Source organism: Argopecten irradians, chromosome 15, assembly GCF_041381155.1.
Source record: "Argopecten irradians isolate NY chromosome 15, Ai_NY, whole genome shotgun sequence".
NCBI lineage: Eukaryota > Metazoa > Mollusca > Bivalvia > Pectinida > Pectinidae > Argopecten > Argopecten irradians.
Window position 1 is genome coordinate 32,000,931 of NC_091148.1, and position 27,577 is coordinate 32,028,507.

At 33.4% G+C, this 27,577-nt stretch overlaps 2 protein-coding genes across 2 annotated transcripts in view; one reads left to right on the forward strand and one right to left on the reverse strand.

Annotated features, from left to right (window-relative positions):
- Window positions 1-2,009: 2,009 nt before the first annotated feature.
- LOC138308847 (calmodulin-like) lies at window positions 2,010-23,959 on the forward strand. Its single transcript, XM_069249874.1, has 5 exons — window positions 2,010-2,103; window positions 15,597-15,740; window positions 16,916-17,013; window positions 20,475-20,622; window positions 21,326-23,959. The coding sequence occupies exons 1-5, from the start codon at window positions 2,016-2,018 to the stop codon at window positions 21,358-21,360; spliced, it is 513 nt and encodes a 170-aa protein (XP_069105975.1). The 5' UTR covers window positions 2,010-2,015; the 3' UTR covers window positions 21,361-23,959.
- LOC138308846 (tetraspanin-1-like) overlaps window positions 23,630-27,577 on the reverse strand; it is a 50,107-nt gene continuing 46,159 nt past the window's right edge. The window contains exon 8 of the mRNA XM_069249873.1: window positions 23,630-27,551. Coding sequence (XP_069105974.1) covers window positions 27,468-27,551 — 84 coding nt within the window. The 3' untranslated portion in view covers window positions 23,630-27,467. The remainder of the gene's footprint in view (window positions 27,552-27,577) is intronic.

Sequence of the window (27,577 nt, forward strand, 5' to 3'; positions counted from 1 at the left end):
GGTAAAATCCTTATTTTAACACTATATACAGATAAAGCTAAGCATTAGAAATTACGTCATTTTCTCTTACAAAATAATAATTTACTCATAAAGGTAAGACTTAACAATCAAGCCTACATTTTAATATATATTTTCAATAAACCGTCTGTCACACAAAATATGAAAATACAATTTTCATTTCAGTAATACGTTACCATAACTTTGGTATGCATATTTATAGATATGAATAAAATTAAACCCCATAAACCTCCCGTAGGAGGCCCCTCATACCTGCCTGTCGAGCGTACGCACGACCGGAAATACACCCTTCTTTTCCATGGCGCTGAGCTGGCTGGACGTGTTCTGAGCACAGCGTCATTTCCACACCTTACAGGGCGGTATTCTCTATTTTTCAGAGTTATTTTTTACCCTGGTTTTCCAAGAAAAACCTCAATTTGATGCCGATACGATAATTTGAGTTATTTCTCGTGTTTCAGAATTTCGGGCGAAGACGTAAAGAAAATGAGGATAAGGCAATTCAACAGACAAGTTCTTCAGAAGGTAATATTTATCTATCACAATGTGATGACCCACTGGAATTAGGCTCAAGCCCAGGTAAAAAAATGCTGAGCATAGCCTGAACCGGGGATGCTTCAAAGCTCTCTAATTTAGGCCTATAAATATAGTGCACCTGCTGACAAAGTAATCAAAGCATGAAATTAAAACTAAAAGCATATTATTTGTTATAATGTTTACAGAAATATCTTAATTCACGGCACACGTAAGAAAATTTTCATTAGGACCGACGCAGTGAGGTTCACCACTCATCGCATAGCCTAGTAGGCATAATCGAACGGCAAATAGATTTTAATTTTCATACATGTAAAGCTTAGAAACGATTAGATTCCATGAAAATACGCTCAAATTAGCAAACAGGCTAATTTCAGTGACATTAAGCCTAACGAAACGATTCTGTGAGTGTCAAAATCCACGGCATTGGAGGGTCGTTGGAAACCGCCAACATTTCAAATCGATGTTTCTCTACTTACTTTATATCGATCGAATTTTAATCCCCAAACTCCAGTAGACAGAGAAGTTATCACATTTCAAGAATAACACAGAAGTCTTCCAGTGATCTGCGACTAAGTCCCGCATTTTTAACACGTTTTATTGAGCCCCGGAAGCATGATTATTGGACTGCATCACATACTATAGGACACAGGGGTTTGGATTTCACAACAGGTTTAGTTAATACATATTTTTAAATGTCAGCTACAAATAATTATTGTGAGCAAAATTCACGTCGTTTTTACGGAAAACAATGACGTTACGCATGCAAACACTTGACGTCACGATCAATACATATCCACAAAGGCTGATAACTCAGGGATCACTTACGCGATCACGTTGGTTTTTCTCCGGGCACTCTGGTTTGCTACAACTCTAAGCCTTTCTAAGACGCAGATTATCGAAAGTAGACGCAGATTATCGAAAGTGATCTGCATATGTTATATAACTTGTTATTATTTCTTATATTTTTTTTATATTCGATCAATTTCAAGTGTCTATATAAAGGAATTTACACTCGTGACTATGTGATATGGAATTTATCAAACGAGTTCAATAGATTGATATGCTACGAGCTTTTTGAGTGTAAGATTATATTTATCACATAATTTTTGCTAATAGAAATATAGGAAAAACTTTAAATTTCGTCCCAATATAAAACAGTAGAAATTCGGGTTGGATGTGACGTCTCCGTCTACTGAGACAATCATGACAAGTCATACATATATTATGACGTCAAATCTATATGGGACGACATATTAGGTAATTTCGTACGTGTCTTACAATATTCATGACATGGCCGTATGACATGGCTGGACGGGCCAGTTATGAATAGCTGCCTGTATTCGATGATACCAGAGAAGTAAATGTTAAACAGAAAGTATTCACAATATGATCCAAATTAAGAGTTAACGTGATGACATCTATAAACCAACCTTAAGAAATAAAGCGTTGATGTTTGAAAGCATATGAGATCTATGTTACCTACTTTAAATACCTGTGTTTTTGTGTGTTTCCAGGATCCTCAAACCCCAGGTACACGTAAGATGAGAGAAGGTATGTACATAAATATCGTTTCTCCATTATTCAGCTCATTCTCTTAACTCTTACTTCATTTCGCGTTTTAACACCAAACAACCCATCCACGGCAATTTATTTCACAATTCAACTGATTTGATTGTTATTTTTTTTTTCACAGCAAATATTTTTGCAATATGTGATCGCTCGCAAAATGCAGGAAATCCAATCGCGCACGGAACTTAAGGATGTACACCTCTGAGAAGTCAAAATTTTCTTGTATTAAACTTTTTTTCTCATATAGATTTTTGGAAATAGGAGTTCATACCATACAAAAAAAATGGAAGAAAAAACATATGTCGGTGTGCTTGTTTTTGAGCTATTGTCACTCAAAAATACCAAATTGACAAAATCTTAGATTATTTGGGATTCTTGCCGTTTTGCCCATATACACAAGAATTTAAAGCCATAATTTCCTAATGAGATGTTTGATATGTATGGAAGTTTGTATAATTTATTTTCCTGTAGTCTTTTTTAAAAATATACAAGTTTTGATTAATAAGACTCATTTTTTTTCCAGAATAACAACATATGCTACCCCTACCCCTTAATTTTAAGCTACAAAATACACCATTTTCAGCCATTTTTGCCAAATTTAACCCTTTATAAAAACAGTTGTGGTATTAAACTTTGTTTATATTTTGCATATCAATAGAGAATGGGTTGTTCTTTCTAAATTAGGCAGAGAAACGAGGGGTCAGTGTGCTTACTTTTTTGCCCCATTTGAATATGTGTTATTTTTCGGTATTTTAGAGTAAACAATTAAATTGCTCAAATTACCATTAAATGTAAAAATAAAGTGACAAAAGCGTATCACTTCACGCAATAATGCTCAATATTTTAATAACCACGAACCTAGTGAAGATTTACAGCAGAAATTAGCTCGATACAGCTAAAAATGCTGGTGCAGTGATGATTTAAGTAAAAACAATTTCAGTAAAAAATGGTTAAACTATGGCTCTACTCAAAGAGGAAAAAGACAGAAAAAGACACAATTTCAAAATGGCCGCCAAATGGGCCATTTTTTAAAATCCCTGTATAAAAAAATCTACTGAAAATAGAAATGTAATTTTTTGACAAAATTTGCATCTGGCAACTTGCTACAGATATTGATAAAATATATTTGAAAATCTCATAACTTCTTTGATCTTTGTCTAAACGAGACTTCAACGGGACTGAAACCTCAGAAGAATACATATTGTACATCCTTAATTGTGTCAGACTTTCACATTGAAAATGTAATTGCGATCTATGTGATTTAATGTTTCATTGGAAATAGACCGAACAGCAAACTGTTTGTAGTCACGTAATCACGCTCGTATGTGTACCCATTCAGTGTCGGAGCAAATGTCGGAACATACACAATTATATAATATTAAATGCAAAGTCGGGCTCGGTACCTGGACGGCTTGATCAACAGCTAGTGACAATAACAAGATGTAAGGAAATATTCCATGACCTACATAATAGGTTTTGTATAAATTCCGGTTGCTATGGTTTTTGGTTAAGCATTATCGTTTCTCTCGTCTTTCAACTCTATAAATATCTAAACATGACAAGTAACGACGCTGTCCTTTTGTGAACCGCGTATCGGTGTGACATAAAGGATGGTGTGAGAGCGATGTACACCCTATAGATATTCTAATGGCCGATGACATTTAGTTCATTACGAACCTAGCACAAAAGGATGTTAACCTGGCACCTAGAACACGACTAGGATGTGTGACATACGAACATCATCATTATAAAATGTTAATATTACACGACAGCTTTATAGGTACGGCGTGTGCTGTGTCACGTGACTAATTAGTGACATTCCGCTTTCCTGTTTGATGATCGGATGTTGTCGCATAAGTTCTTGGGGTTGTCAAGTCCAATTGTTTTAAACTGAACAGCATAGACCGTAGTATACAGGATATTATTATAAAGCTGAGAGCTGTACAGTATCTCTTACCATAGACCGTAGTATACAGGATATTATTATAAAGCTGAGAGTTGTCCAGTATCTCTAACCATAGACCGTAGTATACAGGATATTATTATAAAGCTGAGAGTTGTCCAGTATCTCTAACCATAGACCGTAGTATACAGGATATTATTATAAAGCTGAGAGTTGTCCAGTATCTCTAACCATAGACCGTAGTATACAGGATATTATTATAAAGCTGAGAGTTGTCCAGTATCTCTAACCATAGACCGTAGTATACAGGATATTATTATAAAGCTGAGAGTTGTCCAGTATCTAACCATAGACCGTAGTATACAGGATATTATTATAAAGCTGAGAGTTGTTCAGTATCTCTAACCATAGACCGTAGTATACAGGATATTATTATAAAGCTGAGAGTTGTCCAGTATCTCTAACCATAGACCGTAGTATACAGGATATTATTATAGTTGTCTTATATCTAACCATAGACCGTAGTATACAGGATTATTACTGTAAAAGCTGAGAGTTGTCCAGTATCTCTAACCATAGACCGTAGCATACAGGATATTAGTATAAAGCTGAGAGTTGTCCAGTATCTCTAACCATAGACCGTAGTATACAGGATATCTCATTATAAACCTGAGAGTTGTCCAGTATCTCTAACCATAAGACCGTAGTATACAGGGTATATAATTATAAAGCTGAGAGTTGTCCAGTATCTCTAACCATAGACCGTAGTATACAGGATATTATTGTAAAGCTGAAAGTTGCCTTTTATCTAACCATAGACCGTAGTATACAGGATATTACTGTAAAGCTGAGAGCTGTACAGTATCTCTAACCATAGACCGTAGTATACAGGATATTATTGTAAAGTTGAGAGTTGTTCAGTATCTCTTACCATAGACCGTGGTATACAGGATATTATTATAAAGCTGAGAGTTGTCCAGTATCTCTAACCATAGACCGTAGTATACAGGATATTATTATAAAGCTGAGAGTTGTCCAGTATCTCTAACCATAGACCGTAGTACACAGGATATTATTATAAAGCTGAGAGTTGTACAGTATCTCTAACCATAGACCGTAGTATACAGGATATTATTATAAAGCTTGAGAGTTGTCCAGTATCTCTAACCATAGACCGTAGTATACAGGATATTATTATAAAGCTGAGAGCTGTCCAGTATCTACCATAGACCGTAGTATACAGGATATTATCATAAAGCTGAGAGTTGTTCAGTATCTCTTACCATAGACCGTAGTATACAGGATATAATTATAAAGCTGAGAGTTGTTCAGTATCTCTTACCATAGACCGTAGTATACAGGATATTTATTATAAAGCTGAGAGCTGTACAGTATCTCTAACCATAGACCGTAGTATACAGGATATTATTATAAAAGCTGAGAGTTGTTCCAGTATCCTCTAACCATAGACCGTAGTATACAGGATATTATTATAAAGCTGAGAGGTGTAATGCAGTATCTCTAACCATAGACCGTAGTATACAGGATATTATTATAAAGCTGAAAGTTGTTCAGTATCTCTTACCATAGACCGTAGTATACAGGATATTATTGTAAAGTTGAAAGTTGTCCAGTATCTCTAACCATAGACCGTAGTACACAGGGTATTATTATAAAGCTGAGAGTTGTTCAGTATCTCTTACCATAGACATTAGTATACAGGATATTATTGTAAAGTTGAGAGTTGTCCAGTATCTCTAACCATAGACCGTAGTACACAGGATATTATTATAAAGCTGAAAGTTGTCCAGTATCTCTAACCATAGACCGTAGTATACAGGGATATTATTAGTATAAAGTTGAGAGTTGCCCCAGTATCTCTAACCATAGACCGTAGTAACAGGATATTATTATAAAGCTGAGAGTTGTTCAGTATCTCTTACCATAGACCGTAGTATACAGGATATTATTATAAAGCTGAGAGTTGTTCAGTATCTCTTACCATAGACCGTAGTATACAGGATATTATTATAAAGCTGAGAGTTGTTCAGTATCTCTTACCATAGACCGTAGTATACAGGATATTATTATAAAGCTGAGAGTTGTTCAGTATCTCTTACCATAGACCGTAGTATACAGGATATTATTATAAAGCTGAGAGTTGTTCAGTATCTCTTACCATAGACCGTAGTATACAGGATATTATTATAAAGCTGAGAGTTGTTCAGTATCTCTTACCATAGACCGTAGTATACAGGATATTATTATAAAGCTGAGAGTTGTCCAGTATCTCTTACCATAGACCGTAGTATACAGGATATTATTATAGCTACAGTTGAGCTGTATCAGTATCTCTATACCATATCCGTAGTATACAGGATATTATTATAAAGCTGAGAGTTGCCCAGTATCTCTAACCATAGACCGTAGTATACAGGATATTATTATAAAGCTGAGAGTTGTCCAGTATCTCTAACCATAGACCGTAGTATACAGGATATTATATTATAAAGCTGAGAGTTGCCCAGTATCTCTAACCATAGACCGTAGTATACAGGATATTATTATAAAGCTGAGAGTTGTCCAGTATCTCTTAACCATAGACCGTAGTATACAGGATATTATAAAAAGCTAGTTGTTCAGTATCTCTTAATAGACCGTAGTATACAGGAGCTGAGAGTTGTTTCAGTATCTCTAACCATAGACCGTAGTATACAGGATATTAAACGCTTATAAAGGCTAGTATACAGTTAGTCCAGTATCTCTAACCATAGACCGTAGTATACAGGATATTATTATAAAGCTGAGAGTTGTTCAGTATCTCTTACCATAGACCGTAGTATACAGGATATTATTATAAAGCTGAGAGCTGTACAGTATCTCTAACCATAGACCGTAGTATACAGGATATTATTATAAAGCTGAGAGTTGCCCAGTATCTCTACCTAAACCATTAGACCGTAGTATATAACAGGATATTATTATAAAGCTGAGAGTTGTTCAGTATCTCTTACCATAGACCGTAGTATACAGGATATTATTATAAAGCTGAGAGCTGTACAGTATCTCTAACCATAGACCGTAGTATACAGGATATTATTATAAAGCTGAGAGTTGTCCAGTATCTCTAACCATAGACCGTAGTATACAGGATATTATTATAAAGCTGAGAGTTGTCCAGTATCTCTAACCATAGACCGTAGTATACAGGATATTATTATAAAGCTGAGAGTTGTTCAGTATCTCTTACCATAGACCGTAGTATACAGGATATTATTGTAAAGCTGAGAGTTGTGTCAAAGTATCTCTTACCATAGACCGTGGTATACAGGATATTATTATAAATGAGAGTTGTCAGTATTCTCTTACCATAGACCGTAGTATACAGATATTATTATAAAGCTGAGAGTTGTTAGTATCTCTACCATAGACCTAGTATACAGGATATTATTATAAAGCTGAGAGTTTGTTCAGTATCTCTGAACCATTAGACCGTAGTATACAGTAATTATTGTAAAGCTGAAACGTTGCCCAGTACTAACCAAGAACTGTAGATATACAGGTATTATTATAAAGAGAGTTGTTCAGTATCCTCTTACCATAGACCGTAGTATACAGGATATTATTATAAAGCTGAGAGTTGTTCAGTATCTCTAACCATAGACCGTAGTATACAGGATATTATTGTAAAGCTGAGAGTTGTCCAGTATCTCTAACCATAGACCGTAGTATACAGGATATTATTATAAAGCTGAGAGTTGTCCAGTATCTCTTACCATAGACCGTAGTATACAGGATATTATTATAAAGCTGAGAGTTGTCCAGTATCTCTAACCATAGACCGTAGATATACAGGATATTATATAAAGCTGAGAGTTGTCCAGTATCTCTTACCATAGACCGTAGTAATACAGGATATTATTAGTGTAAAGCTGAGAGTTGTTCAGTATCTCTTACCATAGACCGTAGTATACAGGATATATTATTATAAAAGCTGAGAGTTGTCCAGTATCTCTAACCATAGACCGTAGTATACAGGATATTATTATAAAGCTGAGAGTTGCCCAGTATCTCTAACCATAGACCGTAGTATACAGGATATTATTATAAAGCTGAGAGTTGTTCAGTATCTCTTACCATAGACCGTAGTATACAGGATATTATTATAAAGCTGAGAGTTGTTCAGTATCTCTTACCATAGACCGTAGTATACAGGATATTATTATAAAGCTGAGAGAGCTGTGAACAGTATCTCTTACCATAGACCGTGGTATAACAGGATATTATTAATAAAGCTGAGATTGTTCATAGAACATAACCGTAGTATACAGGATATTATTATAAAGCTGAGAGTTGTTCAGTATCTCTTACCATAGACCGTAGTATACAGGATATTATTATAAAGCTGAGAGTTGTTCAGTATCTCTTACCATAGACCGTAGTATACAGGATATTATTATAAAGCTGAGAGTTGTTCAGTATCTCTTACCATAGACCGTAGTATACAGGATATTATTATAAAGCTGAGAGTTGTTCAGTATCTCTAACCATAGACCGTAGTATACAGGATATTATTATAAAGCTGAGAGCTGTACAGTATCTCTAACCATAGACCGTAGTATACAGGATATTATTATAAAGCTGAGAGTTGTCCAGTAGCTCTTACCATAGACCGTAGTATACAGGATATTACTATAAAGCTGAGAGTTGTACAGTTTCTCTAACCATAGACCGTAGTATACAGATATTATTATAAAGCTGTGAGTTGTCAGTATCTCTTACCATAGACCGTAGTATACAGGATATTATTGTAAAGCTGAGAGTTGTTACAGTATCTCTAACCATAGACCGTGGTATACAGATATTATTATAAAGCTGAGAGTTGTTTCAGTATCTCTTACCATAGACCGTAGTATTACAGGATATTATTATAAAGCTGAGAGTTGTTCAGTATCTCTTACCATAGACCGTAGTATACAGGATATTATTATAAAGCTGAGAGTTGTTCAGTATCTCTAACCATAGACCGTAGTATACAGGATATTATTATAAAGCTGAGAGTTGTCCAGTATCTCTTACCATAGACCGTAGTATACAGGATATTATTGTAAAGCTGAGAGTTGTTCCAGTATCTCTAACCATAGACCGTAGTATACAGGATATTATTGTAAAGTTGAGAGTTGTCCAGTATCTCTAACCATAGACCGTAGTATACAGGATATATTATTGTAAAGCTGAGAGTTGTTCAGTATCTCTAACCATAGACCGTAGTATACAGGATATTATTATGCTAAAGCTGAGAGTTGTCCAGTATCTCTAACCATAGACCGTAGTACACAGGATATTATTGTAAAGTTGACAGAGTTGTCCCAGTATCTCTAACCATAGACCGTAGTATACAGGATATTATTATAAAGCTGAGAGTTGTTCAGTATCTCTAACCATAGACCGTAGTATACAGGATATTATTGTAAAAGCTGAGAGTTTGCCCAGTATCTCTAACCATAGACCGTAGTACACAGGATATTATTATAAAGCTGAGAGTTGTTCAGTATCTCTTACCATAGACCGTAGTATACAGGATATTATTATAAAGCTGAGAGTTGTTCAGTATCTCAAACCATAGACCGTAGTATACAGGAAAGCTGAGAGTTGTTCAGTATTCTACCATAGACCGTAGTATACAGGATATATTGTATAAAGTTGAGAGTTGTTCAGTATCTCTAACCATAGACCGTAGTATACAGGGTATATTATAAAGCTGAGAGTTGTTCAGTATCTCTTAACCATAGACCGTAGTATACAGGATATTATTATAAAGCTGAGAGTTGTTCAGTATCTCTAACCATAGACCGTAGTATACAGGATATTATTGTAAAGTTGAGAGTTGTTCAGTATCTCTAACCATAGACCATAGACCGTAGTATACAGGATATTATTGTAAAGTTGAGAGTTGTTCAGTATCTCTACCATAGACCGTAGTATACAGGATATTATTGTAAAGCTGAGAGTTGTTCAGTATCTCTAACCATAGACCGTAGTATACAGGATATTATTATAAAGCTGAGAGTTGTCCAGTATCTCTAACCATAGACCGTAGTATACAGGATATTATTATAAAGCTGAGAGTTGTCCAGTATCTCTAACCATAGACCGTAGTATACAGGATATTATTATAAAGCTGAGAGTTGTCCAGTATCTCTAACCATAGACCGTAGTATACAGGATATTATTATAAAGCTGAGAGTTGTTCAGTATCTCTAACCATAGACCGTAGTATACAGGATATTATTATAAAGCTGAGAGTTGTTCAGTATCTCTAACCATAGACCGTAGTATACAGGATATTATTATAAAGCTGAGAGTTGTTCAGTATCTCTAACCATAGACCGTAGTATACAGGATATTATTATAAAGCTGAGAGTTGTCAGTATCTCTTAACCATAGACCGTAGTATACAGGATATTATTATAAAGCTGAGAGTTGTCCAGTATCTCTAACCATAGACCGTAGTATACAGGTATTATTATAAAGCTGAGAGTTGTTCAGTATCTCTAACCATAGACCGTAGTATACAGGATATTATTATAAAGCTGAGAGTTGTCCAGTATCTCTAACCATAGACCGTAGTATACAGGGTATTATTATAAAGCTGAGAGACAGTTGTCCAGTATCATCTAACCATAGACCGTAGTATACAGGATATGTATTATAAAGCTGAGAGTTGTACAGTATCTCTAACCATAGACCGTAGTATACAGGATATTATTATAAAGCTGAGAGTTGTCCAGTATCTCTAACCATAGACCGTAGTATACAGGATATTATTATAAAGCTGAGAGTTGTCCAGTATCTCTAACCATAGACCGTAGTATACAGGATATTATTATAAAGCTGAGAGTTGTCCAGTATCTCTAACCATAGACCGTAGTATACAGGATATTATTATAAAGCTGAGAGTTGTCCTTGTATCTAACCATAGACCGTAGTATACAGGATATTATTATAAAGCTGAGAGTTGTACAGTATCTAACCATAGACCGTAGTATACAGGATATTATTATAAAGCTGAGAGTTGTCCAGTATCTCTAACCATAGACCGTAGTATACAGGATATTATTATAAAGCTGAGAGTTGTCCAGTATCTCTAACCATAGACCGTAGTATACAGGATATTATTATAAAGCTGAGAGCTGTACAGTATCTCTAACCATAGACCGTAGTATACAGGATATTATTATAAAGCTGAGAGTTGTCCAGTATCTCTAAACCATAGACCGTAGTAGTACAGGATATATAATTATAAAGCTGAGAGTTGTCCAGTATCTCTAACCATAGACCGTAGTATACAGGATATTATTATAAAGCTGAGAGCTGTACAGTATCTAACCATAGACCGTAGTATACAGGATATAATTATAAAGCTGAGAGTTGTCCAGTATCTCTAACCATAGACCGTAGTATACAGGATATTATTATAAAGCTGAGAGCTGTACAGTATCTCTAACCATAGACCGTAGTATACAGGATATTATTATAAAGCTGAGAGTTGTTCAGTATCTCTTACCATAGACCGTAGTATACAGGATATTATTATAAAGCTGAGAGTTGTTCAGTATCTCTAACCATAGACCGTAGTTGATACAGGATATTATTATAAAGCTGAGAGTTGTTCAGTATCTCTTACCATAGACCGTAGTATACAGGATATTATTGTAAAGTTGAGAGTTGTCCAGTATCTCTAACCATAGACCGTAGTACACAGGATATTATTATAAAGCTGAAAGTTGTCCAGTATCTCTAACCATAGACCGTAGTATACAGGATATTATTATAAAGCTGAGAGTTGCCCAGTATCTCTAACCATAGACCGTAGTACACAGGATATTATTATAAAGCTGAGAGTTGTTCAGTATCTCTTACCATAGACCGTAGTATACAGGATATTATTATAAAGCTGAGAGTTGTTCAGTATCTCTTACCATAGACCGTAGTATACAGGATATTATTATAAAGCTGAGAGTTGTTCAGTATCTCTTACCATAGACCGTAGTATACAGGATATTATTATAAAGCTGAGAGTTGTTCAGTATCTCTTACCATAGACCGTGGTATACAGGATATTATTATAAAGCTGAGAGTTGTTCAGTATCTCTTACCATAGACCGTAGTATACAGGATATTATTATAAAGCTGAGAGTTGTTCAGTATCTCTTACCATAGACCGTAGTATACAGGATATTATTATAAAGCTGAGAGCTGTACAGTATCTCTTACCATAGACCGTAGTATACAGGATATTATTATAAAGCTGAGAGCTGTACAGTATCTCTAACCATAGTCCGTAGTATACAGTATATTATTGTAAAGCTGAAAGTTGCCCAGTATCTCTAACCATAGACCGTAGTATACAGGATATTATTATAAAGCTGAGAGTTGCCCAGTATCTCTAACCATAGACCGTAGTATACAGGATATTATTATAAAGCTGAGAGTTGTCCAGTATCTCTAACCATAGACCGTAGTATACAGGATATTATTATAAAGCTGAGAGTTGCCCAGTATCTAACCATAGACTGTAGTATACAGGATATTATTATAAAGCTGAGAGTTGTTCAGTATCTCTTACCATAGTCCGTAGTATACAGTATATTATTGTAAAGCTGAGAGTTGTCCAGTATCTCTTACCATAGACCATAGTTTAATCAGTCCTTAATTTGACGCTTTGGACGATGTATTATAAACATTGTATATAACATTATAAGCTATAGATATATTACTGTAGATTTCTCTGTATTTTCTGATATTTGTTTTTCCTCTTGTCTGATCATTTGATAAAGTAAGAAAGAAGTGACTTCCTAGTATTGCTCACTTCCTCGATGTTCCGAACTTACGACCAAGAGTTTAGAAGTATGTTATATTATGATAAAAAGTAATCAAGTAGGCATTGGGGACTAAGTTTTAACGTTTGATTCTGAAAATGTTTGTATTTTAAATTGATAAAAAAAATGATATACCATCAAGAGGATTTTAAAAAACTCAGTCATTTTGTTAAATATGCTCCACCGCAGACAAATGATATTGTTTCACTTTCAAAAACAGAAGCAGACAATTTAGTATTTTTCTTCAGTTACAAAAGTTACTTACTTTACACCATTACCACCATTGAAAAGTTTGAGCTTCTGGTTTTACTTCAAGTTAAAATATGAAAAATAATAAATTGCATCCCGAAATGAATCTATGCAACATAACCATTGCATACATTTTCCATTGCGTCAAAAATATATTCGAATTCGCTAAATAGACGTGGAGCGGATGTGGTCATATATGTCGTAACATCTTAACCACTCGGCCACCGCGGCCCCACTTCACTTGTATATGGGAGAAAAAATAGCCTATCACAGCCAATATTTCCTAACCTGAATTTCAGGTAAAGAAATGTCGACCTGGAATTGACCAGAATATCTGGTCAATTTCAGTTCAATTTCTGGTCAAAGTTTCTTAACTCAGGTCAATTTCTGTTCAAGTTTTTTTCGGTCAAATTGACCCGAAGGAAGCAAAATAGTTAAAAATCTAACCTGAAATAGACCGGAATTTCATATGAGTTTGACATGCAAAAAATTCCTGCAAGATGACCTCAGAAAATTGAGGTTAATTTCAGGTTATAAATCTAACCTGAACTGACCTGAATTTCACATGAAATTGACAAGAATATAATTTGAGGTCAATTTCATGTTAAAGCGCTCACTTGAAATTGACCAGAATTTCACATGAATTTTACCAGAAATTGACCAGAATTTGACCTCAGCGAATTTTCATGTGAAATTCAGGTCAATTTCTGAAATTCAGGTCGCATTTTAACCAGAAATTCTGGTCAATTTCAGATTAGGTAATATTGGCTATGTACGTTGCCTTGGGAAAGAGGAGATTTTACCCTAGGATCAGGAAAAGATTAAATTAATGTTCACCATTTTGCACCCATTGCTCATCACGGCTTACAGGATGTATTTCCTTTTCTATTTTCTAATCATTAAAAACCTATAATTGATAAAAAATACTTGTTTACGCAAGCGTCTAATAACAAAGTGATAGACGGATTCCAAGGCACTCATGCACGGTCTAATACATCAGATTACTTGATGATGTTGGTAAAACATCTTTTGATGTAACATGACGCTAGTGTCTCGACGTAATAGCGAGTGATGACATTGTGACTTGCCTCGCAATTAATCCCCTTTCATCTGCTGCTTAATGTGCAGTATATGACATAGTTACCAGCAAGTCTAATAAGATTACAATTACCCGTCAACAGAGCTCGAGTTTAATAATTTCCTCATTACTGTTTTAGAAATAGGTTTACTTGTGTAACATTCACGTAAATATTGAACCACCAATCGCCAACACAAGCGCCCCCTAGTTTGGGGCCGATTTTTACCTCCGAAACTTACAACAAGAACAACACAGGAGAGGAACTGCTGCTTCCCTTTAATATCATAGTCAACACCTGATAGCCAATTAAAACAGATAGCAATTTATGTGCACACTGTTAATGCAATGGAAAACAAAATCGTGACTCACAATCTGTTTTCGATTTAATTCAATGATAACAAGTGGATATATGAAACGACTTGGTTGGTTTTTGTTTGTTGTTGTTGTTGTTTTTTTTTTTTTTATCTGATATGCAGTTTGTTTAGTTTTGATTGATGTCCTGTTAACCACCAAGGTTATTTAGGGATGTGACATGATTAGATGGTGTAGAAAAATCGGAAATCCTGGGGGACACGCTGCTAACTGCTCCACGTTGGTTTCGAAATTGAAACCCAGAGGTGGAAAACATGCGGTAATCTGCCGGAAAACTTACTCGAACATTGACTCACTCCACTGGTCGAACTGATTAGTAACATTATGAAGTTTTGATTATAATTGCAAGTACATTTATTTTTTAAACGAGAAAAAGGGAATAAATATTTCAAGTGCGTCGCTCCACCGAGTGTTGAACTAGTATATTTCGAATAATTGATCTGGTAAGCTTAAATTAAAACTTAAATAAATTGTGCGCGCGATTATATATCCTCAAAGACATACTCCAACTACCTTAAGAAATTGAAGTCATTAAGGTAATAATAAAGCTTATTGGTGAGATGTTCCTACTGGGGTCGTTGTGACTAATGTATCCGATGCGGTGTTGGTTTTAATGACACAGATTTACTTCTTATACTTCCATTATTTTAGCAGATTATTTTTGTATTCTTTATTCTTGTCATTATATATCTAAAAATGCAAATTGATTCTTTTGGGAGATTTGTAACAATATATTTGGAAGTTGACTATGTCACACTATACAAAACCTGAAATGCTTGTCTATTATATATATTATAATTCATTTATGTATATATTATAATAATCTTTGTCAAAATTAAAAATTGGCGCATATTCAATTGTTCAATATGTTAGATTTGTTTAGATTTGTATTGTCCTGGAACAAAAACTATGCCGTTGACAAGTGTAATGCTTTAAAATGACTTAAATGTTTTTAACCGGAATACATTGGTATACGTTTGATTTTTTTCAGAAATAAAGAGGACATTTGAACTTTTTGACAAAGACAAGAACGGTAAAATAACGGAAACGGAACTCACTGATGTCATGCGCGCGTTAGGTCAAAATCCTACGTCACAGCACGTGCGGTCAATCATAGCGGAAGTAGATAAAGATAGTGAGTATAGTTTTAGGAATGGTAAGGACAAACTACTAACACACACTGGTATTAACCTACAAGTCTGTCGTAAGGTAGCATAGAGGTATCTAGTCGTGCTGATGGCATAATACGTTCAGGGCAAATTGATCTAAAATTTCTTGACCTGAAATTTCGGAAAATCTCATCTGAAAGCATTAGATTAATTTCAGGTCGATTTCACCTAAACAAATCATGTGAATTCATCTCAAAACATTTTATGTAAATTTCAGACCAATTTTACTTTACAAAAATCTCCATCTATAAATCCGGATAAGTCCAGGTGAAGTTTTTGACTTTAATTGCATTATATATTTTTTTTATCAGAAAATTCTCACTTCGAGTTCACCTGAATTTATCTGATGACACTTTGTCTGTGTATCTGTTGTGACGACGTCATTTAATAACCATACAACATGTAAATATAAAATATATTCTGTAAAACGACCCCAGATCACCAAGGGTTGTATAGGATGTTATATACTGTCTCTGTCACTCAGCAGACGGAGTTTTCTTCTTAGCTAAGTTGATAGAGATGTTTGATATGACAACGTAGAACGGGTTCTATCACTCATCAAGACTGTGTTATGTCCTGTACACTGAACCGCGAATATCTTATTTAACTCTTTTGATCGAACAATTGTGCAGTCCTTTAAGGATTAACTTGAATAGATTTTTTATGTTATGGAGATATAAACACAAAAATCTGAGTGTACTCTAAATAAACCGCGAAGCGGTTTATGATAGAGTACACTCAATTTTTGTGTTTTATCTCCATTAACATAAATAAATATATTCAAATTATCCTTATATTCAATTTACTAAAGATAATCTCTTCAAATTCAAAATTCATTATGGGACTTTTTGTCTATGAATCATTACGCCGTCATTCAGCAATCAGAATGACGTTATAAACGGCGACGCCATTGTATTCTAAATTAAATTTTTAAGCCAATGAAAATGCTCTAACTTCGAATATACATAGATACATAAGTAATTTAGTACCTCTTTTTCAGTCATTTTATGCTAAAAAAAAATTTGTTCTTAACTTCGATATTTAAATGTATTATTTTATTGTAGTTTGATAGTAAATCAGGCGACCTGTTTGGTTACTGCTCTGAATTCATCTAACTTTTAAAACTGTAATTTCTATCTAGACGATGGGGAAATAGATTTTGAAGAATTCGTCTCAATGATGTCGAAAAAATGGCGGGATCTTGAAAAGGAGGAAGAGGAGATCAAGAAAGCTTTTAAGGTAACAACTTTATACTAAACGTTCTCCTTCCAGCTAATATCAGGGTCCACTTTCATGAACATTCCTCAATTTTTAATGAATTCCTTAATTTTTAATGAATTCCTGAACTTCTAATGAATTTTTAACTTTTAATGAATTCGTTAACTTTTAATGATTCCTTTACTTCTAATGAATTTCCTTACAGATAATATCAGGGTCCACTTTCATGGACATTCCTTAATTTTTAATGAATTCCTGAACTTCTAATGAATTTTTAACTTTTAATGCATTCGTTAACTTTTAATGATTCCTTTACTTCTAATGAATTTCCTAACTTCTAATGAATTCCTTTACCTCTAATGAATTTCTTAACTTCTAATGAATTCCTTAACTTTTAATGAATTCCTTTAATTCTAATGAATTTCTTAACTTCTAATGAATTCCTTAATCCTAATGAATTCCTCAACTTCTAATGAACTTTTAATTAATTCCTTTACTTATAATGAATTTCTTAACTTCTAATGATTCTAATGAATTTCTTAACTTTTAATGAATTCCTTTACCTCTAATGAATTTCTTAACTTCTAATGAATTCCTTAACTTCTAATGAATTCCTTAACTTTTAATGAATTCCTTTACTTATAATGAATTTCTTAACTTCTAATGATTCTATTGAATTCCTTAACTTCTAATGAATTTCTTAACTTCTATTGAATTCCTTAACTTCTAATGAATTTCCTTCCTGATAATATCAGGGTCCACTTTCATGGACATTCCTTAATTTTTAATGAATTCCTGAACTTCTAATGAATTTTTAACTTTTTAATGCATTCGTTAACTTTTAATGATTCCTTTACTTCTAAAGAATTTCCTAACTTCTAATGAATTCCTTTACCTCTAATGAATTTCTTAACTTCTAATGAATTCCTTAACTTTTAATGAATTCCTTTAATTCTAATGAATTTCTTAACTTCTAATGAATTCCGTAATCCTAATGAATTCCTCAACTTCTAATGAATTCCTTAACTTTTAATTAATTCCTTTACTTATAATGAATTTCTTAACTTCTAATGATTCTAATGAATTTCTTAACTTTTAATGAATTCCTTTACCTCTAATGAATTTCTTAACTTCTAATGAATTCCTTAACTTCTAATGAATTCCTTAACTTTTAATGAATTCCTTTACTTATAATGAATTTCTTAACTTCTAATGATTCTATTGAATTCCTTAACTTCTAATGAATTTCTTAACTTCTATTGAATTCCTTAACTTCTAATGAATTTCCTTCCTGATAATATCAGGGTCCACTTTCATGGACATTCCTTAATTTTTAATGAATTCCTGAACTTCTAATGAATTTTGAACTTTTAATGCATTCGTTAACTTTTAATGATTCCTTTACTTCTAATGAATTTCCTAACTTCTAATGAATTCCTTTACCTCTAATGAATTTCTTAACTTCTAATGAATTCCTTAACTTTTAATGAATTCCTTTAATTCTAATGAATTTCTTAACTTCTAATGAATTCCTTAATCCTAATGAATTCCTCAACTTCTAATGAATTCCTTAACTTTTAATTAATTCCTTTACTTATAATGAATTTCTTAACTTCTAATGATTCTAATGAATTTCTTAACTTTTAATGAATTCCTTTACCTCTAATGAATTTCTTAACTTCTAATGAATTCCTTAACTTCTAATGAATTCCTTAACTTTTAATGAATTCCTTTACTTATAATGAATTTCTTAACTTCTAATGATTCTATTGAATTCCTTAACTTCTAATGAATTTCTTAACTTCTATTGAATTCCTTAACTTCTAATGAATTTCCTTCCTGATAATATCAGGGTCCACTTTCATGGACATTCCTTAATTTTTAATGAATTCCTGAACTTCTAATGAATTTTTAACTTTTAATGAATTCGTTAACTTTTAATGATTCCTTTACTTCTAATGAATTTCCTAACTTCTAATGAATTCCTTAATGAATTTCTAACTAATGAATTTCTTAACTTTTAAGAATTCCTTTAATTCTAATGAATTTCTTAACTTCTAATGAATTCCGTAATCCTAATGAATTCCTCAACTTCTAATGAATTCCTTAACTTTTAATTAATTCCTTTACTTATAATGAATTTCTTAACTTCTAATGATTCTAATGAATTTCTTAACTTTTAATGAATTCCTTTACCTCTAATGAATTTCTTAACTTCTAATGATTTCCTTAACTTCTAATGAATTCCTTAACTTTTAATGAATTCCTTTACTTATAATGAATTTCTTAACTTCTAATGATTCTATTGAATTCCTTAACTTCTAATGAATTTCTTAACTTCTAATGAATTCCTTAACTTGTAATGAATTCCTCAACATTTAACGAATTCCTTAACTTTAAATGAATTTCTTAACTTTTAATGAATTCGTTAACTTTTAATGATTCCTTTACTTCTAATGAATTCTTAAACTTTTAATGAATTCATTTACTTCTAAGGATTTTCTTAACTTCTAATGAATTCCTTTACTTCTAATGAATTCCTTAACTTCTAATGAATTCCTTAATTTTTAATGAATTCCTTAACTTTCAATAAAATCCTTAGCTTACAAAATGTCCATAGGAAAGCAATATAGAAACCTAAAAAATCTCCATAGGAAAGCATTACAGATTATGAGGGAAGCTTTTTAACTTCAGATTTGTCCTTAGCCTCTGTAATGCTTTCGTATGAAAAACGTTATGTTAAGGAAATCCTTAAAGTTAAGAAATCTTCATTAAACTGACCCAGGTCTCAAGGAAGTTTTTAGTTTATAAGTAATGATATTTCTCTGTATAACATAATGCCGAAATCGCGATATGTCTTAGTTGTGATCAAATCGAAAATATTCAACTGAATAGGATAACACAGACATCGTATTATCCTTTAAATGCACGGACTTCAGTGACAAACATCAATGTATATCTGGTCATCTGAGCTTCTCGATATAACAGAAATCAGTGTGCTTTTTCGCAAGAAAAATATTAATGTCTGATTTGCGCTAACAGCTTATTTCGGAGATGCAAGATGAAATAGGATGGCTCTTTCAATACACTGCTCATTTACGGGACCTCTTTATAAAAGCTCAGAAAAGTTACATTGTCTAAGACAGTATCCATTATTTTAAGATTGCGTGTGTATCCCATACAGCTTTGAAAAGAAGACCAAGTCAGATACCCCAAAAATTGCCAAAATCTATAACCAATACTTTAACCAGTAAATTAGGGAACAAAATCTCTGTAACGAATGCTTTTCAAATGTTTAGTAATTATGCGTAATGTATTTTTATATTAATATCGTTGGAGTAAATAACTATATAAAACAATAAACAATAGGATATTATTAAATAGAATGTAGCAAATTTTATTTCAACAGTTAGACAGAAATATGCATTTTTCTAAATAAATTTTGAGTAAATATGAATTATCACACAAAATGGTTCCTCAAGGTTTTTGACAGGAATGGAGATGGTATGATTGAAATGCGTGAACTGAAAGCTGTTCTCACTGGCCTCGGAGAAAGAATGACGGAGGAAGAATTCCAGGACCTCATGCGCGAGGCAGATCTGGACGGAAACGGAGTCATCACATACGAAGGTAAGCAGGGAGGATTCTGGGATATACTGTATATATATATAATTGAAGGAAGCTAACTAGACAAAAACTTTATTGGAATGAACATTTGATGGTGACCTACGTTCTGTAATTCTAAATCGGGATAATATCAAATGTGAATTGTGAATGGTATGAACCGATTAACAGTTTATGTATGTAATGTCTAAACCAGATATTATCATGATTAAGATAACCATATTTATTTTATGTGGAGAATACGTACTTTACTTTTCTTTCCTATTAATAATTTCATGATGTCTGGTGGGAGATATAAATTAAACTCGATTTTCATGTGCAATACTTATCAATTAATTTGTGTCAATAAATACATTCTTGATAAAAAAAGATAATATCTTAAAAAGATAAAAAGATAAAAAAGATAAATTATCCTTACTGCGTTAAAATAACTCACTTCAATAAAAAACACATGCTTTTCATTTAATTAAAACATATTTAAGCCAAAGAATTTCCTAACTTTTAAATTGCTCGAAGATATTGTCACACATTGTATGGTATTCTCCAAAACATTACCTTATCTGTTATTAAACATGGCCGTGATCATATTAAAATTTTCTCATGTCAAGTTATATTCAAGCACAATGTTCATCAAACAAGAATGCGATCTGATAATGACTTACAATGTATTGCTATTCTTTCGATTCATCTTTCATATTTTGTCTTTCAGAATTTTCCTCGGTTCTGGCCAATCGTTACATGTGACATTTTGAGTCGTACCCAAAACTGTCTAACGGTGGGCTTGGGACATCTTGATCGATAGCATGACTTTGTATCGATTGACGACTTATCGGCTCTGAGTTGACATCTCCCTCAGGAAACTATGACTACAACCAGGATCCCTTGGAGACCATACCAGTGGACGGTTCCTGTACTTATCATAGCCCATTGTAAAGCTAATTTCACATTGCATCTACGAAATCATACGTATATTGAATTAATAAAATTATTGGCATGATTAGTAATGACTTTAAAATAGCTAGATCCGATGATTAAATTAACATTTTATCGAAGAAATTGTATACGAATTAAAATTGAATCCATTTTTAATGATTATAAGAACGACCAGTTTCTAAACCTTACATGGACCTTAGTATTAGTGATTTTGTCATAATTAGTAAAACTAATGCATACACTAAATGAATCAATGCGTTTGGCATCATAATATTCATAAAAACTAATCAACAGAGCATTTCGCTCTACCGCGCCTTGGTTTAGCTGTCTTGTTCGATGAAATCATACCTATTAGAAGTTAATGAATTTTCGTTTTGATTTTGTAAACAACTGCTAGTAAATGTCAAAAATTAATCAGAATATAATTTTGACATATATTGTAGTATCATTAATCAAATGTCACTGGCGCCTTCTCCCCTTTCGCGCCTCTGATTACCTGTGGTCTACCTGTAAAGGTTGTCAGGTATCACTCCGCGTCTGTAATTACCTGTATATTACCTGCACAGTTTGACAATATCACCCCGCGCATCTGATTACATGTGTACTACCTGTACAGTTTGTCACGTATCACCCAGCTCCCCTTATTACCTGTGTACTACCTGTACAGTTTGACATATATCACCCCGCGACTCTGATTACCTGTATACTACCTGTACAGTTTGTCACGTATCTTCCAGCTCCTCTGATTACCTGTGTACTACCTGTACAGTTTGTCACGTATCACCCAGCGCCTTTGATTACCTGTATACTACCTGTACAGTTTGTCACGTATTTTCCAGCTCCTCTGATTACCTGTGTACTACCTGTACAGTTTGTCACGTGTCACCCAGCGCCTTTGATTACCTGTATACTACCTGTACAGTTTGTCACGTATCTTCCAGCTCCTCTGATTACCTGTAGGCTACCTGTACAGTTTGTCACGTATCACCCCGCGCATCTGATTACATGTGTACTACCTGTACCGTTTGTCACGTATCACCCAGCTCCCCTTATTACCTGTGTACTACCTGTACAGTTTGACAAGTATCACCCAGCTCCCCTGAGTACCTGTGAACTACTTGTACAGTTTGTCACGTATCACCAAGCTCCTCCGATTACCTGTATATTACCTGCACAGTTTGACACGTATCACCCAGCGCATGTGATTACCTGGTGTACTACCTGTACAGTTTGTCACGTATCACCCAGCGCCTTTGATTACCTGTATACTACCTGTACAGTTTGTCACGTGTCTTCCAGCTCCTCTGATTACCTGTGTACTACCTGTACAGTTTGTCACGTATCACCCAGCGCCTTTAATTACCTGTGTACTACCTGTACAGTTTGTCACGTATCACCCAGCGCCTCTAATTACCTGTGTACTACCTGTACAGTTTGTCACGTATCACCCGGTGCCTCTGATTACCTGTGTACTACATGAACGGTTTGAGACGTATCACCCTGCGACTCTGATTACCTGTATATTACAGTATTTTGTTGTATTTTACTAATTACATCGGGATATTTTAGTGATATTTTAAGTGTTTGTTATCAAACTGTGAACAATTTGAAAATATAATTTCTAAATCTAAACTTATTAAGACGTAAACTTATCGACGGTTACAAACTGTTAAATGTTTCGCAAATATATTTGAAGCAAAAATTAGAAAACCAACTGGGAAGGGGAGGGGAGCCAATCCGGATACTTATATCAAATATGGCTGCCTATATAGTTCGAATTGTATTAATCATGTCTTTTGCTCTTTTGAACATATTTCTGTGAAGTAATGACGCCGTGAAGGCTATATAGTAATATGAATATTTCTATTTTTATAAATAAGTAAATTGTAAGAAATGTGATGACAGATGTAGTATTAACGGTAAGCTAATAACGTTTGGGATTCTACGAAATTGATTTTACAATTATATACTTCTTTATATATCTTTGATTAAAAGCCGTTTCACTTAATGTAAGTAGCTTTGACGCAGCCACTAGTATTTATAAGCAGAACAATCTATAAAAAAATAACAAGCACAGATGAAGTGTCAAAATTTTATTTTTAATATTACATGTTGAGGGGAAAAGAACAAAAATGTCATTTGCTAAAGCAAAACAAGGGCATTCTCTTCTATGGGCATACTTGACTTCCAGCTGGAAATATCAAATCAAAATTCATTGCAAATAAATATGCAGTTTTGTTAATTCAAGAAAAGTAAAGGTCATAGAGAAAGTTACAAAATTACATCTCACTTTCATATCTCATTCCATTTCTAAATGATATTGATAAATGATTAACCTTTAGTGTATGCTTATCATTTGGTATATAAATGTCAGTATTGATTAGTAAACCACGCGTTAAGCCTATCAAAATGTCGTCTTTTGTTGAGTTTCTTTTATCGTCAAAAAGGAGAGGTCTTTCTTCCTAAAATAAGGTGATTACAATACACAATAATATCATTTTTACTTCGATAAAGGACACCTCATATATCCGATATACAATTTCGCCTGTCAGTAAAAACACATAGAAATCATGGCTTTCTCACAGTATCGCATGATTCTTATCCTGTTTCATCTTTGCATTTTAAAGAGTTATCGGCTTTGAGGGTAGGTTTTCGTTGTGAGCGAAACTCAATCGTTTTTTTCTGAAAAGTATGACGGTCAATGCCTTCCAACAAGGACAGATAACATTTTTATATGCAATACAGAATAGCGTTTTGCATGTAATTTCCTGCGATATATGCTATTTTATATTTACAGTTATCATAACATCCTTCTAATTGTCACTGTATCTAATAAATGGGAATGGAGAATGTAAGAAATAAAAACACATCAAACAATCAACACAACTTTAACACAATGACGTTGAAAAAATAGATAAAATGGTTGTGGGATGAAAACAAAACAAACAAAGATGGAATGAAAATCAGCAATTAGTTTCTTTTCTGATGATATGAATTATTAATTGACAAAATTCTAAAATTATCGCGACACACTTCTGTGATCGTGTTATCGTAGGTAGTCATTACGTGACTTAAAACAGATTTATATCTGAAGGTCTAGTTATAAGAAAACTAGACGACGTGAAAGTGGAAATCTAAGTTATATTCCTCACGGCTGGGCTGGGTATCGTGGATCTATTACTAATAAGCGAAGTCGACTTTTCTAGATATAAGACGACATGTCGACATAACAAGTCATCTTATTACTCGACTGGTCGATATAACAACCTACCACGACATAGATAATACTATGACATAATATGCATGCATACAAATAAACCTTATCAAACAACGTCATATGACCGATAGATTGTTACATATTACACACGATAAGTACAACTAAAAATTGTAAAACATTTGTTATTTTGAAGAGAACAAATACTATACAAATACTAAACATTGAATCAGGAGCTCCGGAAAACAGAAGCGTCCTCCATGTCATTGATTTTCATACTATACAAATTCAAATTAAATCCGGGACAAGTTGAATTTTCACTACGGCAATGTTGCGCACGACGAAACAAAGTCAAGAAAGAGATACAGGATTCACTGGAAAATCTTGTGTCGATTTGATGAGTGCGAGTGTGAACTTGATCGTATAATATATGACGGTAAAATAAAGCCTGTGGAATTACAAGTAGATAAATCTACAAAATCAGACCTTTTACCCCAAAAAGTGTTTTGGAGAAATAATTCAAATATGGTTTCTTTATTTATTGATAAAACCTATTGTTATTGGAATGTGTGCTAGAGTGTTCACTGCTTATATAATATTAGCAAACTTGTTTGAAAAAGCCATTTTACAAGCGAATTCTGTAGTTTCCCCTATAAGCTAAAATATGGTTAATTGTCAAGTTAATTATAATCGACAGTAATAGACATGTAGAATTGTACTCACCAGTCCTTGAATCAGTTTATAGTCACAATATTTAAACCGGTATGTATTATAAGACTCTTTCATATGTGGATATGAAGGATAGGCATATTCTACCTGAGGGTCACAAAATGTATTAAAACCCGAGGCTTGTACTTATGAAAGAGTATTTTTCTTTCATACCTCGACGTTTTATTGCAATTTTACAACTATAATATCCAGCCATTTTAAAAAAAATTCGAAGAACTTCATACATGAAAAATTATTTTCAACACAAATTCCGTTGTTTGCATCTTTTATAGTAAAACCAGTCAAATTTGTGAAAAAAATGTTAAAATTTTATCGAGGAAATAGAAATTTTGTTGATTCCGTGACGTCACGAGTGTAGCCATGCAATACAGCCTCATGCGACATGATTGTATTGCCCTAGATCAGCCAGTATTGCACCCGTATGAAAGAAATAAATGTAAATGAAAAGGCAAGTATATAATAGTAAAACATAGAAACAGAGTATTATGTATCATATTGGTCCTCATCACGATGTGTGTTGTCATTTTACACTCTAAATTATTTTCTACTATATGACATGGAATGTTTATATTTGCATTTTCGGTGCAACTACGAAAACAATGAGTTTCTAAAAACAAAACCCACATTCTATGTTATACAGTAGTAATTCAATATAGTTTGTAAATAACACTTTCATTAGTTAAAGATGCTCCAAAGCCGACAAAACATTAACGATACCCATTATTTGAACAATAACTGTTGTATGATCGTATTCACATGTGTCTTATTAAGACCAAAAATATATATATAAAATGATTTATTTTGTTTATGTTGCATGCTCAATCAATTCTTAATTCCATATAGGACATAGTGCCACGGAATTTTTCGGTATGCAATGAATTGTTTTTTAAAGTATTTTTTATCTTTAATTAAAAAAAGAAGCTCAAACTTTTAAATGGTGGTAATGGTGTAAAGTAAGTAACTTTTGTAACTGAAGAAAAATACTTATTCGTCTGCTCTTGTTTTTGATAGAGAAAAATACCATTCGTCGGCGGTGGAGCATCTATAAAATTAATGCTATCATCATATTGCATAAACATTAAATTTTGTAATCTCATCTGTGATTGACTAATAAAACCACGTGACACATTCTTAGGTAAATAAGTCCCTCATGCAGTTAGGAGATTTAGTTATAAAAATATCCAAATCTGGGCCCGGTTGTTCAAGGCTTCATAAGCTTCATCACATGATTGGTGAAATTTTCATTTCTCATTTACTGCAAAATTTCATATTATATCTTTACCAAACTCAGTAAGTAAGTAAAGATTGGAGTTCTTAAGATTTTTATAAAATTTTGTAAAATTTGTATTACTAGAATTTTGTTTGATTTGAAAACTGTCGTTAAACTGTTATTAGCCCAAACACCCTTTGAATAACTTGGCCCAGGTGTACGGTAAACATACTTATCACAATCAATTTATACCGAAAACTTGGCTTTGAATAAGCTACCGATAACTTCACGTATCCGTTGTAACTATCACACTAACGACGTACAGAAAATATTTTAGCGGTAAAAGATTTTGCGCGAAAAGCGCTTACATGTGTACGTTAACAGTGCTATGAGAGGGATATACACTGTTTCCGGTTTCTTTTGAGAACACTCAGAATTTCTTTTACATCTCCATGGTATCAAACAATCCTATTATGTTACTTTGTACTTTGTGATTAAATCAAGGAGTATATTATGCTCTTATCAATTGGGAAACAATTTTGGGATATTATTATATCATATTTATAGTATATTTAAATAACCATAAATGCAGTCTGCAACAAGAAGCTGCAAATTGTTTATTTAAGAGCCAGAATTTCTTGCGACTCTCATTAACCTTATAACATACATGGCGAAATAAAATCGGGGGAAATACATAGATTCATGGCACATATTAATAATTATTTTCTATTTCCCCCTACATTTTGTCCCTTTAACAGGTGTCCATCAGATTTGTTTGCCGTCTTTGAATGTGTAGGAGTTATCTACCTTTGTACACAGCATCACTAGGGTTAGCACCATCATCAACAGCTGTAACAAATGATTCAGAAACAGAG